This window comes from Antennarius striatus, chromosome 10 (genome assembly GCF_040054535.1).
Source record: "Antennarius striatus isolate MH-2024 chromosome 10, ASM4005453v1, whole genome shotgun sequence".
Classification (NCBI taxonomy): Eukaryota; Metazoa; Chordata; class Actinopteri; order Lophiiformes; family Antennariidae; genus Antennarius; species Antennarius striatus.
This window is the reverse complement of record NC_090785.1, coordinates 5,197,653-5,213,446: the sequence shown is the minus strand read 5'-3', so window position 1 is coordinate 5,213,446 and position 15,794 is coordinate 5,197,653. Positions and strand designations below refer to the sequence as shown.

The 15,794-nt window shown below is 37.9% G+C and overlaps 2 protein-coding genes across 6 annotated transcripts in view; one reads left to right on the top strand and one right to left on the bottom strand.

Annotated features, from left to right (window-relative positions):
- The window catches only part of atp8a1 (ATPase phospholipid transporting 8A1), an 88,827-nt gene extending 86,396 nt beyond the window's left edge, over window positions 1-2,431 (bottom strand). For all 5 annotated transcript variants that reach the window (XM_068324984.1, XM_068324980.1, XM_068324983.1 and 2 more), the window contains exon 1: window positions 2,105-2,431. In XM_068324984.1, the coding sequence (XP_068181085.1) occupies window positions 2,105-2,153 (49 nt within the window). In that variant the 5' untranslated portion in view covers window positions 2,154-2,431. The remainder of the gene's footprint in view (window positions 1-2,104) is intronic.
- A 7,553-nt stretch (window positions 2,432-9,984) lies between these two features.
- Window positions 9,985-14,646, top strand: grxcr1a (glutaredoxin and cysteine rich domain containing 1 a). Its single transcript, XM_068324844.1, has 4 exons — window positions 9,985-10,491; window positions 12,767-13,006; window positions 13,096-13,161; window positions 14,227-14,646. The coding sequence occupies exons 1-4, from the start codon at window positions 10,090-10,092 to the stop codon at window positions 14,404-14,406; spliced, it is 888 nt and encodes a 295-aa protein (XP_068180945.1). The 5' UTR covers window positions 9,985-10,089; the 3' UTR covers window positions 14,407-14,646.
- The last annotated feature ends 1,148 nt before the right edge of the window (window positions 14,647-15,794 follow it).

The window sequence follows — 15,794 nt, the reverse complement described above, 5'->3', positions numbered from 1 at the left end:
ATAACAGAGAAATAGTGTGGAGAAGTTGGTGGTTGACAGCAATAGATGCTGCATAATTCATGTGTTTACTCTTTCTTACTGCGACAGCTGCATTGGTCAAGGGTTTTCTGCAAGATCTATATTATTTAATTATTAACATTTCTCACAGTATAACAAGCCTTTAGAGACACAAGTCCTTTGGGGAAATAGGGAATTGCTTTAAAATCACTAGTTCTCAGAGTGGTGTTTTAAAACCAAGTCACAAAACTACCTCCAAAGGCAACCAATTACATTGAAATGATGTCAGATCCATCATGTTCACACAGTTCAAGTAAACAAAATAACACATTTCAGGGACAGCTACATTAAAACGGACAGAGATTAGTTTTAATGGAAAATGTGTCTATTTCTATGTTTGAAATCCAGACAACGGCAATGAATTTTCTTTGTCTCTTTTTCAAACAGCTCCCTTCAGTCTATTTGTACTTTCTCAGTAAGTTATAAAAACTAGTTTAAACTCAATTCAATCCAAACTGGTTATGATTCACAACATTTAAAGAATGAAAGTGAATTCTCATTAAATGAATAAAATAAAAGGCTAACACATATGTTGTACACCACAACTGGAGGGTAACACAGGATGGTGATTCAATCAAATGATTTTAGATGCGATCAACCTAAAGGCAGTTCACAATTTGCTTTATTATCACCGACTTTTGCTTCAACGACCTCACTGACCAGCAGAATAACTGCGTGAACAGACCAGGAGTCATGCATCAAATTAGACAGCTATTGCTGGAGAAACTACTTTATGTCGCTCTTCCTTGGCTGATGCATTGTAAATAATGAAGCAAGAGGACAACTACCAGCGTAGGAAATAAAAAGATAAAGTATTTTGTTCCTCTGCTGCAGCTTTCAGACAGTCCTTCTTGTTCAAATATGCTGAATTTTTAAAGGAGTCACATGCCTCTTTAAAAATATATATTCCGCAGTTCCAGCTACTTGGATGAAGACCCCATTTTAGAAATATCAGGTGGTATCATGATGTGAGCCAACTCATTTAGATAATGTATGTTGTATTTTATTAATATCCTTAATGAAAATATTGGCCAGATTTTGGTGAGGTAAAAAATGTAAATGAGCTGTAAGAGATCAGACTGCTTTTGCAGCCAAAAATATACTCAACGGCAATCACTTACATTAGTCTATGGCCACAAACATGACTCAAGCCTAAGCAATCTCAAATCAGACAAAGTACATTAAATAACAAACTACAGTGCAGTATTGATCCCCACAGAAATGTCCCTATCCAGGGTCAGGGTCAGTAATAAATAAATGATGGAGGATATTTGAAGGCTTCATAAGACCGGCAGGACTGTACATCTGCAGTGGGTAACAAGTCTGTATGAGTCCAGCTATCAATGCTCACCTGGATAAACAAACACAACCCAAACACCGATGGAGGAAGCTGTCTTTAAGACCTTTAGCAAGGGTTCCCCAAGTGGTGGCCACCAGTGATGGGGCCTGGCGCTGACTGACAGACATTGCCCCCCCATACTCATTCTTATCATTTAACCGAGATGTTTGATTGTGAATTTTGCTTCCCTGGGAAACACATCTGAGATGCAGTGGAAAGTTACTCGTGCAGCGAAAGAGTGGGGGTCCCAAACGAGTCACAATGGCCGTAAAATCAAACCTACTTTACAACAGACACTTTAGTTAATAGTCTTGAACTCGTCGAGAGCTTGCGATCATCGGTCACATGTCTGTGGTTTGATGGTGCCTTTACGGCGGGCAGGATATACCGGCACTGGGGGTGAAGCAGTCTGGATGGGAAGTAGGTTTACAGAAGCAGAAGGTACTGCGAGTGAGAGCAGATTTTCTCTGTGGAGAAAGCTTCATTAAAATTTAAACAAATATTTTCTTCTTAAAAACATTCTCGTCTCCCGGGAATCATTTATCCCTGCCGGGGTGCTGTTATTCTCAGTTTCCATTAACAAGTTATGGCACTCTCACGTTACTTCCAGGGAGATGCCAGCCTGCTCACATGCAGTAACAAGGAAATAACCGTGGACGTGATTTTCAAAAAAATTCCCTAGGACAAAAAATTAAGAAATGTACATACCCTCAGCCCGGCTACGAAGATCAGACATCGTTCTTTGGACTGGGGGCATCTCCCCCACGCACAGCCGGACGACAGCACCTGTCAGGCGGCCGCTGCTTGTTAATTATTCTCCCTGTGACTGCGTCTTCTCCTCAACCCTCGAAATATATAAAACAAGAACGGTCAAATTTCAGCAGAGAAGCCTCTCTCATGCAGACACCGATGCTGCGTATGTACTAATGGAAATGACATTCATTTCCTGGTTGTGAAAGGAGCCATGCCCAGTAGCCTACAACTGCATGGAACCCCCTGCATCCCGGCTCACACGGGGGATTACAAAGCCGGAGAAACGCTATTAGTGGACACTGACTTACCAGAAGCTGACGTGAGGAGGACGGCGCAGCTTCTATCACGGACTGTACCAACTCCATGAGCGGGAGGGGGGAACTGAATACAAGAACTAATTTCGCCGTAGCCAAGACCTGGAAAATCAATTAAAAAAATATATTTGAAGGATAGCAAGAAAATGATCGATACGATCCATCGTGTTTAAGACACGGATACATTCCTGAAAACGGGTAACAAATTGGTCGTTGAAGTGGACGCTTCCCCCTCTGCAGTGGATGTTCACAGGTTAAAGACACAACAATAGTACACTGGGTAGGAGTTGGCTCATCACGATTGAGATTTCTTATTGCATAAAATACAGTTCTTAATGTGTTGTCAGCAAATAACCGCCTCCATCACTTACAAGAAATATGTACTGTTTGAAAAAGTACTTAGAAATTGATCAGACTTTCCATACGTCCATCCATTCATAATTATTATTCTTTTTTATTTTTAAATTTGACACAAGTAACTTAAAATACATCCTCTGAGTACAGAAAGAGTTTGACGAAGACTCACTGAAGTGCAAGACCAAGCTGATCACAAAATATAATTCAAATTTGTTCAATACTATGTCGTGAAGCAAATACTTAACAAAGACTCTACTAACATCCACATATAAGCCAGATAAAGATGTAGTAGAGTCAAGAGTGTCTACTTAGTACCTGTAACACTAAATTTAACAAAAACTACATTTAAAAAGAGAGATTTAGGAATTACCTCCCACATAAATATGTTATCAACAGGGATATATTTAATGCTATAAATATTTAATAAGGTCATTATTGCAACGTGAAAGTGAAACATACTGCAGACTTATGATTAGGCCTAAACAAAAAGAATGTTTGTTCTGCACCACCTCGGCTTTCTTCATTTGTTTTGATTTTAAGATTGTTATTAGATGGGCTGGCACATTGCCATTTAACCACTAACCTCTGAAAGAATGCTGCAGTGCAATAAAGTCTAATTCACAGTCATATAGACAGATCAATATCTTTATTAATTTATTTATTAATCCTTTATTTATCCAGGACAGTCCCATTAAGATTCACAGTCTTGGTATTTCTACTTTGTACAGTTCATATTTATACGCGAAACATAGAGACTTGTGTTTTACTGAAATTACTGATATTACACAAAACTGTACCGCAAACTTTTACTGAAAATAACACAGAGGCAATTTTGTCTTCCGATCTTCAGTTTTATACGTCGAAAAGTGGTTAAAGCCTTGATGGTGATGAACAAGCAGTTGTAAACCACACACTGGTTTCAGTCTCTGAGTTATTATGTAATATCCTGACTACTTTACAGACCGAAGGTCAGAGGAAGATTTAATCCAGTTTGCATTACTACATTATAGTTAAAATGTTATGCCTTGTCTATATGTGTCACTCTTTTTCCATGAATTCACTTTGATGAGGACCCTTAGTTACCAAATTATACACATAATAAAAGATAAAAGCATGCAAATATAGAGAAACCTGGAACAATGACATGTCTGGTGGCTACTGTATATCTAGTAAATCAAAGTGTGCTTTCAGTCTCACTGCAGTTGAAATGCAAATCACAGAGGAGACAGCATTTGTACAGCAGCAGCACCACTGCAGTTCCCTGAAAGAATTGCAGTGTTAAAAATACTCGATGTGGATCTGCAGTGAGGTTCTGTTGTTTTTGTTTTAAAAAAAAAAAAAACCTTGCATATTCGGTTGATATTCTGCTTTGGAAAAATAAGTGTGTTGGTTTTTGCATAATCAGCACAGATGCAAGCAAATTTAACACAAAAAGCACATTTGAGTTTGCATCACTTTGCATATAAAGATGCAGCAAGTTAAGATTTAGGTTTACTTGTAACTAAAACCATATCATAGAATCTGAAATGAAGAGCTAAACATGAAAACCTCCTTCTTTGACTAAAAGAGATGCATCTATCTGAAAGATTTCCTCTCTTTACCCCCACTCTGCCTAATTCAACATCAGCTCGCCACCACGGGGATTTGGCTCTGTAGCTCCCAAGGTTGCTAAGCAACAGTGACAAGAGGCCTGCCTCCTCGATTATGGCTGTGTGTGTTGGTTTTTATAGCATATCCAGTCCAAACAATGACTCATTCAACAAGCCACCCAAATGTCTAGGCCTGGCAAAATCAAACTCAAATACAAACAGCATTATTGTTGTTATCAGTCTATTTTCATTTTCATTAAGGTGATGATTACTGATGGTCCTTGAAAACACTTACATGATGCACTACACATGTTGGTCGGTTGGGTTTGAAATGTAAAAAGCAGATCCAGTAACATTTATGCACAAACATAACATTGTCCTGACTTCATGATGAGGTGTTGCATGAATTACCTGTTAATCACAATTTAAAACACACCTCGTTGTTGCATGTGGTAAATCATGGTGACCAATCACTGAAAACATGTTTCTCATCTCAATCTTCTGTTCTCCCCATAAAGGAAATAATGTATAAAAAATATGGATTTGAACTAGATCAGAAATGCAGTTAAATCTTTAGCTCAGAATATTCACCCTGTTGTTTGCAATTGTGAGTGTCATTGTTGACTTGATTTTTGGTCTGCAGTTCTAAAGTTTGTTCTAAAAATGAGTAAGCATTCAATTTCCTGCAGATACTTGAATGAGAAACACGTTAAGGGATAAAGTGTCATCCCTTCTGTCCGTTTTCCCACAGGTGATTGTTTGAGTGGGGGATAATGTATGTGCAGCGTTTTCCATGGACAGGCTGTGCTCACCTTCGCTTTTAACTGTGTGAGGATTCTCTAAGCTCCTTGAAAGTCTCGTTTCCTTGAGGATTACCTGTGAGAGTTCTTTGTAACATCACAACAGTCAACCCTGGTCTTATTTTCTGGATACACAAGTTTGATGTGAAAACATGAAGCCTCTAGCGTGGTTGTTATGTCTTAACCGGGGATGTAGCCGACGTAACAAATCAATAATAATATCTGTACTCTATAAATACATAAAGTTTGGCCAGATCCCAGTATTACCTTGGGTGCCAAAAGGTAATATGTTCTCTGACCGGCACTGTATCTGTAGTTCTGCTGCAATTGTTTCACAGAGATGCTAAATACACCTTAGTACTGTATTAATAAATGCACAAAATGAGTTCTGCACATATTTTGCAACTTACTGTTATTTTTTTTAATCAATATTGTACAAAAGTCTGAATCGTTTATGAAGTAGACATTTGGGATATAAATATAGATTTGTTAATTTCAAGAAATTATTCCCACTTCACACGTGTGTGTGTGTTTGTGTGTGTGTGTATGCGTGTGTGTGTGTGTGTGTGTGCACCTTTCACAAAATGCAAAACTTTACGTGACTCATAACAGAAATATGTCAATTTCTTTAGGATGTATTAATCTTTTTTCTTCTTTTTAAAATTTTTTTGTCATTGACTTTATCTTTGATTGCTCACTTGAGACTGATAAAAAAAAGGGTGGATGTAGCCATCAGACCTAACGTTTCATGTTTATTCTGTTTGGTTGCCTGCAGCTCTACAGGGAATAATTAGGCAGCATGACATTTAGGCCAAGCTGTACTCACTTAGTTCTGCCCTCTTGTGGATGTTGATTTGTAGTTGGGGAGGATGTCCTGTTACAAGACATCTTCCTAAATTCTAATCACAACAAATGATTAATGCAGTAGATAAAATCAAAATGTCATTAAGCTGCATTTGAAAATGCCAGAGATGCAACATTATTTTAAGTGATTTTTCATCTTAAAGGGAAATCAGCCTGTGTCCTGAAACTCACCCATTTAATGAAGTTTATATAAAATTAAAACTGGTAATCTATGAATTCATCTGTTTATTTATTCTGAAGAAAATTAAACCCATCTATCACCTTGCACTGTTTGACACTTTCATCTGTGCTGAGAAACAACATTGAAATTAAGGAGCACAAAGGTCAGATAGCTTTTTCTCACAAAAGTGGATATGTGTATGTGGCTGTATTAGTACCACTGATGAGCTGATTATAGATGAGCGCTTCAGGTTGAACTATCCACTATTAACTCTTAGGCGATCTCTTATCTACATGTGCTGACGTGAAATTAAATGGCTGTTTGACTCAACATGACCTGGGCGTGTTTTTGTGAACTTCAGATAAGAATGTCTTTACAGGAAACTGAACAACACGGTGAGTTATTGTTGTGTTTTTTTTAATGTAAATTCATGTAGAGTCACTTTGTAATAATTGTTTTATGTGGAATTGCTTTTTCTAGAAGATACCAGCTTATAAGCTTCGTATCTTTGACTGAAAGATCAAGTGTGTGAGGAATTTCTTGGAAATTGCATCACAGCCTCTTTGATATAGAAGAATAATTAAAATTAAAATGCAAAGAACATTATTCATATGATATGGAACAGCATGTTCAACTGGTAGGCAGAGGAACGTAAGCGGCTTTAGCCAACCAACTATAGGATCTCTAATCCACACGGCTCTATGTTTCCATAATATAATATAAATAATATAAATATTATGAACAATAATATAATATAATATAATATAATATAATATAATATAATATAATATAATATAATATAATATAATATAATATAATATAATATAATATAATATAATATAATATAATATAATATAATATAAGGGTAGCGCTGTCGCCGCACAGCAAGGCGGTTCCATGTTCGAGTCTCGCTCTGTGCGGAGTTTGCATGTTCTCCCTGTGTTCTGCAAGGGTTCTCTCTGGGTTCTCTGACATTCTCCCACCTCCAAAAAACTGCACTTTGGGTGAATTGGCCGGTCCCAAATTGACCACAGGAATGAATGTGTGTGTGTGTGTGTGTGTGTGTGTGTGTGTGTGTGTGTGTGTGTGTGTGTGTGTGTGTGTGTGTGTGTGTGTGTGTGTGTACGTGTCTGTGTGTAGCTCCACGGTTCACTGGCGATGCGCCCAGAGTTTCCCCGCCTCACGCCCTTAGAAAAGCTGGGATAGGCTCCAGCTCCCCGCGACCTGCGCAAGTGGATGAAGCGGGTTGAGAAAATGAATGAATGCATGAATAATAGAATAGAATAGAATAGAATAGAATAGAATAGAATAGAATAGAATAGAATAGAATAGAATAGAATAGAATAGAATAGAATAGAATAGAATAGAATAGAATAGAATATACAGTAATATAAAAGAATCAAAAAACTTTCTAAGATTACTAACGAATAAAGTTCATGACTATTCATATAAAATACATAGTTGTACCAAAAAAACTATAAAAAGTAAAAGGAGAAATTATTTGTTTCTACCAAAACTTCCTAGTCATTTCCTTTAGATGGAAATTTCCCAGGAATCGTGTCACCAAAAACTCCCTTTTTTTTGTCAGTTAGATAATTTTACAGTTTTGAGAAAAGAGAAAAGTGAATTAAATCAAAATATTAACACCAAAAACAAAAATAAAGTTCAATTTTTTAAAAACATACCCATCTAGAAAACCTGATTCCAAAACTTTAAAAACTCTTGGCATCAGTTACAGATCCAAATATCATTGATATCCTTATTGATTAATATTTTGATAGTTGACCATTAAAGTGGTGTCATATAAATGTGCTTCATTCTGTTCCATCAGCCTCAATTCATCATGAAAGACAGTGGTGATGAGACGAAGGCACTGAAAATGATAAAATGCACAGAGATTTGAACCCCAGATGAAATTAGGATGGATTTACAAACAGTTTCATAGAAAGAAAAAATGTATTTGGCTTGTTGAATACAACTCAAGGATACAAGCAAAGTAATTTGTGTGCATTTAACTGGCAATGATCTAGCAAACCAAGAAATGGTTGCCATCAGTTCTGAGGCAAAACCTTCTAATCCTGTCTGTTGCACACGCACATACAACATCTCCGTTTTCCTTCTCGCTTGAGATCCACTATGAAAACCTCAGAGAAAACAGCCCTGACAAAGGTTTTACATTAAATAAGCAAAATGTAAATGACCTAAGTGGTAAAATAAGAGCCTTACAAGAGAGGAGTCGGGAAGAATTGGAATGAAATTCAAAAGAAAACAGCCCAGTAACTAAAAAGAAAAGGGTAGATCTAGTTAAGCCCCTTCATCTCTCCAGGCAGTAATTTCAAAGTCTAGACATCCTAATGGCATGTAATAACATGACCACTCTCACCATGCTTACTCATGGAGGATTGGGACAAGTAAGAAGTTCCATATACAGGTAAGAAGCCCCCTGTAGATAATTGTTAGTGTGATATGATGCTATTTAAATGTAACTGAATTAGCATTAATGGCAACAAGCTTTTACTGTTGTTTTGATGTCCTTTAAGCAAAATATAGTTTACAGTTAAGTTCATTCTGGATCGATAAGGCGTGGAATCAATCAAAGGCTGAGTCTGATCTTTTATACTTGTACATGTTCTGCAATGATCAAACAGGGAATGAAGTGTCACAATGTTTGTGGCCTGAGAGTGTGTGTGTGCTGTTTTTGCATGTGTGTGTGTGGCTCTTACCTCGGGATCCAGACTGCAGCTGTCATTGTTATGAGCTTATGTGTCAAATCTCCAGGGAACCGTTTCATCACCTGTGATACTGCGATATTTTATGTGGAAACTTGTGAAAATGGACCTCCGGCTGAAAGACAACACAATGTAATCATTAATATCAGATGCATATGCAACCACCTTCCCATATGGATGACAAATGAGAACATCTTAACTTTACAGTTTTGTTTTGTTTGTTTTTTTAAAAAAGGTTCTGAAGTGCTAATGGGAGTTCTTTGAACAAATGAAGTTAGATTTAGATCTAAATTAATGTGAATGCTAAAATTTGCTAAATGCTAAACACACACACACACACACACACACACACATACTGTACATATATTATAGATATGGCGGTACCTCGCCTCATCTACGTCTCACTATGACATTTGTGAATGATGCTATCGGCAGTTAACAATTAAATATGTGGACTTCAGGCAGTTTTCTATTCAGTAAATGTCAGGAAGATTAGAAAATTATCATATTAATTAACGTTCTTACAGACAGACAGAGAGAGGGAGAGAAAGAGAGGGAGGTAGAGGGAAAGAGCAAGAGAGAGAGACTGTCCTATTTCGATAGATGTTAAAATGCCTCAGGCCTATGTTGTAGCTTGCAGATTAGCTATTTGATCACATTCTAAGCCCAAGTCTCATTCCTCAAATGTGCTGTGATGTTTGTAATATGGCACAAAATGAGTCATGTTGCTGCCAACACGGATAAAATGTTATAATGTGAAGATGAATCCTGGTTTAATCCTGTGTATAATTTACTTACATATATATAAATTCTGTTCCCAAAAGTTTAGTGAAAACTGTGTAAAATGTAATCAATAATTTAAAGACAACTATCACTTTACTTGAGCTTAGCTTGCTAGGTTGCCATGGTAGAAATGCATGTATTATTTACTGGAATTGTGAGTTCGACTGTAAAACAGCTTACAGGCTCTCAGTCATTTATAGATCTGATTCCAACGGTGAGGATTAAACGTGGTTATAATCCATGGGAGACAACAGGTGTGTCTGAGCTATATGTCTACCTGCGAATGAGACACAAGGTGTTGCCCTGCAGTATTGTGGACCATGTAATGTCCCAGACAGTTTGCAATGGAGGAGGCAATAATGACGGCGGAATCGGAGAAGCCCCAGAAACGGGTGAGGTTCCGCGTGGCTTCGGGGAACAGCGGCCGGGTGCTGAAGGAGATGTTCAAGGATGAAGGACCCTCGGACTCACTGGATTCGGACTGCACCAGCAGCTCTGATGCGGACCGGGCCAGCACTCCATCCACAAGTGGAGATGTACAGGGACTGTATGGATACTTGGGCTCTGAGCTGGATGACAGTGAGTATGAGCCTGATGATCTGCTCATGTATGCAGGGGCCACCAAAGACTGGATGTTCACCAGCAAGAGGGTCAATATTCTCAGTAAAAATGGAACCGTGAGAGGGGTCAAGCACAAGGTCAGCGCAGCTCAGACGCTGTTTGAAAACCTCCCTAAATCTAACAGTGTAAGTACATCTGACAGTTATTCCAAATGTTATTCTTAAATACAGTCTGCTTGATGATTCCCTGTACCTGACACCTGTACCCATCACTGTTGTCCTCAAATATAGTTACAGGTAGGAGGTACATGTGGGTGCAAGATGGGGATAAAAGCTCACAACAGAAGACAAGGTCACAGAGCAGTTAAAGTTTAATGATGCATTTGGTTCAGGTTTTTGAGACAGACCAATCAGGTTAATGAATTCTTGGTACTTTGCTTTCTAGTATCCCTTCACAAAGGAGAAGTGCTGTGGCAACTCTAGTCCTCTATGGTGAGGGAAAGTTAATACACAAGGTCATATTTAGGAAATTATTGTTTCTGCAAAGAGGTTTTAGACTCTAGCCGAACAAACGCTATCAATGTAGGTCAGATGAAGCTTCTCCTAAATGAGCTTATCCCTTAATTAGGTTGAAGTTTAAATGCTTATCAAAGTCTGATCCACCTCAAAGGATTATTTTGCTGTTACATTCTATCAACATTAAAATCATCCTCAGGTGTCACTGGTTGCTGCCCGCATTATCTCTGAAGGGAAACTGATCATTACAACATTACTCTGGACGTGGCCAAGCAATATCCTGCATATTTTTGTTCAAACCTGAAATTTGATTGGAAATTTGCAGTTATTTTTGTGTATTTAGTGAGATATTTAAAAGCCTACAAACTAGCATATTTAAAGAGGGGTTTTTTTGTTAAGTGTGCTCCTGAAAGCCCAATCACCATCCTTCTACCAAGTTTCATAGAATTCTCTCTATTAGTTGGCTAAACTTACAAAAGACAAACAAAGCAACAAATCAATGGACTTGTGAAAACACAACTACTTTGGTATGCTGAAGCATACAGATATCAATGCCTTTTGGAATTTGGAATAAAGTACCTCTCATAAAGGGATTGTAAATCAAAGTTTATAGACACCATTAGCCAAACGAGCCCAGAAGGGTATTTAAAGATAGAATTCACCTTGATACTTCATTGGAAAGCACAAAGACTCACAAACTATTTCAGTATCCCAGTACCACTGAGACAAAAATTACTTAAAAGTAATTCAAAACCCTTTAACTTTTTATTTTTAAGTTCCTCCTACTAAAGTTGGTGAAGGTCATGTGATCACATACGTTTGTCCATCTACTTGTGTTTTATCTGCAGGACAGTTTGAAAAGCTGTTGGGCCAAAAGGAGATCTGATTAAATTATGGGGCCAATCCAATGAGCCAATCTGTCCGATTAGAATATGTATCCTGTGTTTGAAGCGGTCCGTATGTGATTTGTCACAGTACATCAAGGCACATGTGTAGGGAAAATTTTACATGATTCCAACTGTTAGGGGTAGTTTCCTCAGTGAAGGAACAAGGTGGTATTGCTTAGTCTGGCATGGAGAAGGCATGAGTAAATGATGACATCACATTATATACAGAGAGCCTGTGTCCGTTGAAACCAGGATGAAGCCCTGTCAAACCAGTTGGTTCTGGCATCAATTCTAGCGACACTCCCTACCAGTATTTCCACTTTAATTTACAGGCATAATAAAAAACAACCTTTGTATTATTACATCAGTCATTACCTCCAATGTGAAAGTTGTGTTTCCATCTGCATTTGCTTGTTTGATTGTTTGTTTGTTGGTTGGCATTATTATGCAAATACTAATGGATGGATTTCTAAGAGTTCAGACTATTCATCTTTGTTGCAGAGCCTGGAAATTTTTCCCCACTTACTTAATAAATTGAGGGATTTTGTTTTTTTGTTTGTTTGTTTGTTTGATTGATTGTTTTTTGCTGTTGTTGTTTTTTTACATTGACAGTCGTTAGGAAAAAAAACTGGTGAAGCAATTTCCCTCTTTGCGGAATGCAGAATGTGGGCCAGACAAGCTCAGCAGACTTGTGTAGGAGTGTTCAGCCTTGGCGAGGGTATGAGCTCAAGTGGTGCCATTGTTATTTCAGATCAGAAAAAATGTGCCTGTAGATGCGTTATGGATTAGAAAAGTCATAAGCAGCAATATCAGAAATCTTCCTTTAACAGAACAGCATCTATTGAGTAAGTGTGTACACCAGCAGTAATTATACAACACTTTTCAAATATTAACACCTGAAATACACTTGTTGAAAATTTACGTCAAAATCTGCATGAAAGCACTGCCATGAGGCATGGATTTGTATCTGTATGATTCATTTGAACCTTAAAGATGAAAACATAACTTGAAAAAACAACAACATATAACCACATTAGGGATTTTTTTTCTCTCTTTAGATGGAATTATCTCTTGAATTTGGGCGTATCGTGATATACACCACAAGTTTCCGTGTGGTGAGGACCACCTTTGAGCGATGCGAGCTCGTCCGGAAGATCTTTCAGAACCACAGGGTGAAGTTCTTGGAGAAGAACATTGCCCTAGATTGTGAGTATGGGAAGGAGCTGGAGGAGCGGTGCAGACGCGTTGGAGAACCTCCTTCATTACCAGTGGTGTTCATCGACGGACACTACCTTGGGGTCAGTTAATACTCCACTCTGACTGACATCTTGCAAATTTACCATGATTTCATTAAATACTGAGTTAAGGTGTTGAATTTGTTTTGCAGGGCGCTGAGAAAATATTAGGCATGAACGAATCAGGAGAGCTTCAAGATCTTTTGACAAAAATCGAGGTTGGTTTTCATAGTGTTTGACTTGGAACTCACATTATAAATAATAGACTCTGGGAAAGCCTGTGAATCAACCCACTTGATCTGACATCCTTCATTATTGAAGTGTTTCCCATTAGATCCACTGAACAATCTTTTAGATGTTGTAGTACATTAAATAATCAAAACGTAATTATAAAATCATAATAAATTAATGTTTCGTGCCCGTGCTAAGTCACCGAGAAGAACGTGGTGCAAACAGGAGCAGTCATTTCACCTCCATCATGGTATCAATAAAGTATGAGAGAGCTGCTTTGGAATCGACGCGGGCACATCAATCAGTGACCAGTAAATAAGAGCTTCTGGATGGTTCCGCTTCCAAGACATTTGTTCAAACACATCAGCACGGCACACTTTGATTGACTGTTACAGCAACTTGATCTTGGGTTGTGATCTGGAGTTCAGATCCAACAAACGCCTTCATAGGTAAATGTAGCGTGATGACATTTAAGCCACTACAGCCTGTTAAAGCGTGTGGAACATTAGACACAATGATACGGACAGAACTGTCCAACAAAGTAGATTTTTGTGGTGCTTTGAAAATTTTTATTATGTTTTGAAAAGTGTGATTAAATGAATATACACTTGATGAGAAGGTTGTCTGCTAGGCTAAGCTAAATAGGAAGCTGCAGCTGCAGGCCATGAATCTAAAAACGCTATTTGAAAAGAGACTCTAAAAATATAAAATTAACAAAATGAGTTAAAAGTGTAGCATTTGTGCAATGTCACTGGGAAAAACTAGAAAAACTTTAGTTTTCCAAGTATTCCCAGTTATTAGTTTACAACCTAATAACAACCTGGAACATTTGCTGGTCACTTGGGAGTGATGAAAAGATTCCATGAAGTCACTGAACTGACCAAAGACTGGCTGACACATCACCCCCAATAAAACCACAGCATGTCGCATTCACAATGTACCCCCCCAAACATTTCTATATCCTAAAATGTCAAAACTTCTACCGGTAGGTTTAAAGTGAGTTATTCTCATTAGGAAGAGAAATAAACTATAAAATATATTTATTCTTCTAGAGGGTGCAGCATCCCCGGATGTGCCAGACCTGCGGGGATTTCGCCTTTATCCCGTGCCCAATGTGCCATGGCAGCAAGATGTCCGTGTTTCGCAACTGCTTCACGGATTCCTTCAAAGCCCTCAAGTGCACCTCCTGCAATGAGAACGGCCTGCAGCCTTGTTCCAGCTGCAGCCAGTGAGGATGCTAAGTGCCTAACATTGCGTCCTCATATGGGAGCTTACAAAGGAGCACCAAGTGGACCTCAACGTAGAGGAAAAAAAGCAGAACTCTTCTTTCACGGCCATTGTTAGTAAGAAAAAGTAATTTGTAATAAACTCTGTGACTTTGTGGATCTGCCGTTGCTGGAATGTTAATAGATCTGCATTTAATATGTATGTTTTGATCCAATGCAAACATGAATTTTAAATCCAAACGCTTCTGTGTGGGTGTGTAAATGCGTCATGAACTAGTAAGCTTATTATTTAATTAATGAGGAGATCCAGTGTTTAGCAATGATCCAACTGCTAATCCCATATCAGACAGAATGAAGGACAACAAAGACACACAACAGGTCAGGTCAGTTAGAGAGCACGAAACCAGGCCTTCTCTCACAATAGAATACCAAATGTTACTCAAGGTTACCATCAGTCTAAAACTACCTAAAGTGGTTCCTGTTTTATCTTTAAAACATTGTGCTAAAGGTATTAGACATAAAAAGTTTTCTCCAGACGTGTCTAATAATGCTGAGTACACATGGGGAAACACAGAAAACTTTAAATCAAATAAATAAATGAAGCAAACAAGTTTCAATATCTTTAATAGTAGGCATATTATTCAAATGTTTGACAAAACATTTTATACTCAGTAACTGAAATGATTAATGCAGAAAAGTCTCCAGTTTTAATTCCTCAGTGGTAAGAACTTGCGGATCTTAAGATTCTGAATTATTTGTTGAACAAAGCAAATTATTTAAAGGGTTTCAGAAAATCAGAGTTTAGGGAAACTGTTTTTGGAACTAATATTGAAAAAATTAGATCAAACGATGGACTTAGTGACTTGGACTTTCAGCACATATACAAACACAAACCTATCTTCAAATACTGGAAAACTAGCCCCACTGTGTATCTAGCTCTATTTTATTGTACAGCAAACATTAATAGAAGAATCTTAGAGGACTCTGGAAAATCTTCAAACACCTTTAAAACATTGGGGGGGAATTTTATAAACAATCTGCACACATTTGTCTTTCATAGATCACTCTTTTTTTAAAATCTTTTGGGATGATCGACTTTATGATTCCAGTGTAACAGGAATGCAGGAGACGCACAAACAAGCTGATCCTCAATGAAATGTTACTAATTGTTTCAATAATGTATTTGCTGCAGATGGTTTTAGGTTTGCGTTGAATAATTCAACCGTATACGGACTCCACACGTGCTCCAGTTTTCTGTGACCTTAAAAATAAAAGACATCCATTTCAGGTTTTTAAGCAATTCAAAGACAAGAACAATCGATGGGAGATCACATTCAATTCTCCCTGTTTTGTTTTCATCTGATGATGTCATTTGTTGGCCGCCATCCAAGGGG

What these genes read in the sequence shown, in the direction of transcription:
- grxcr1a (XM_068324844.1), top strand. Translation starts at nt 10,090, where the DNA reads ATGGAGGAGGCAATAATGACGGCGGAATCGGAGAAGCCCCAGAAACGG. An exon ending in TCGACGGACACTACCTTGGG is followed by an intron (nt 13,007 to 13,095) that starts GTCAGTTAATAC and finishes TTTGTTTTGCAG; the next exon opens with GGCGCTGAGAAAATATTAGG. An exon ending in ATCTTTTGACAAAAATCGAG is followed by an intron (nt 13,162 to 14,226) that starts GTTGGTTTTCAT and finishes TTATTCTTCTAG; the next exon opens with AGGGTGCAGCATCCCCGGAT.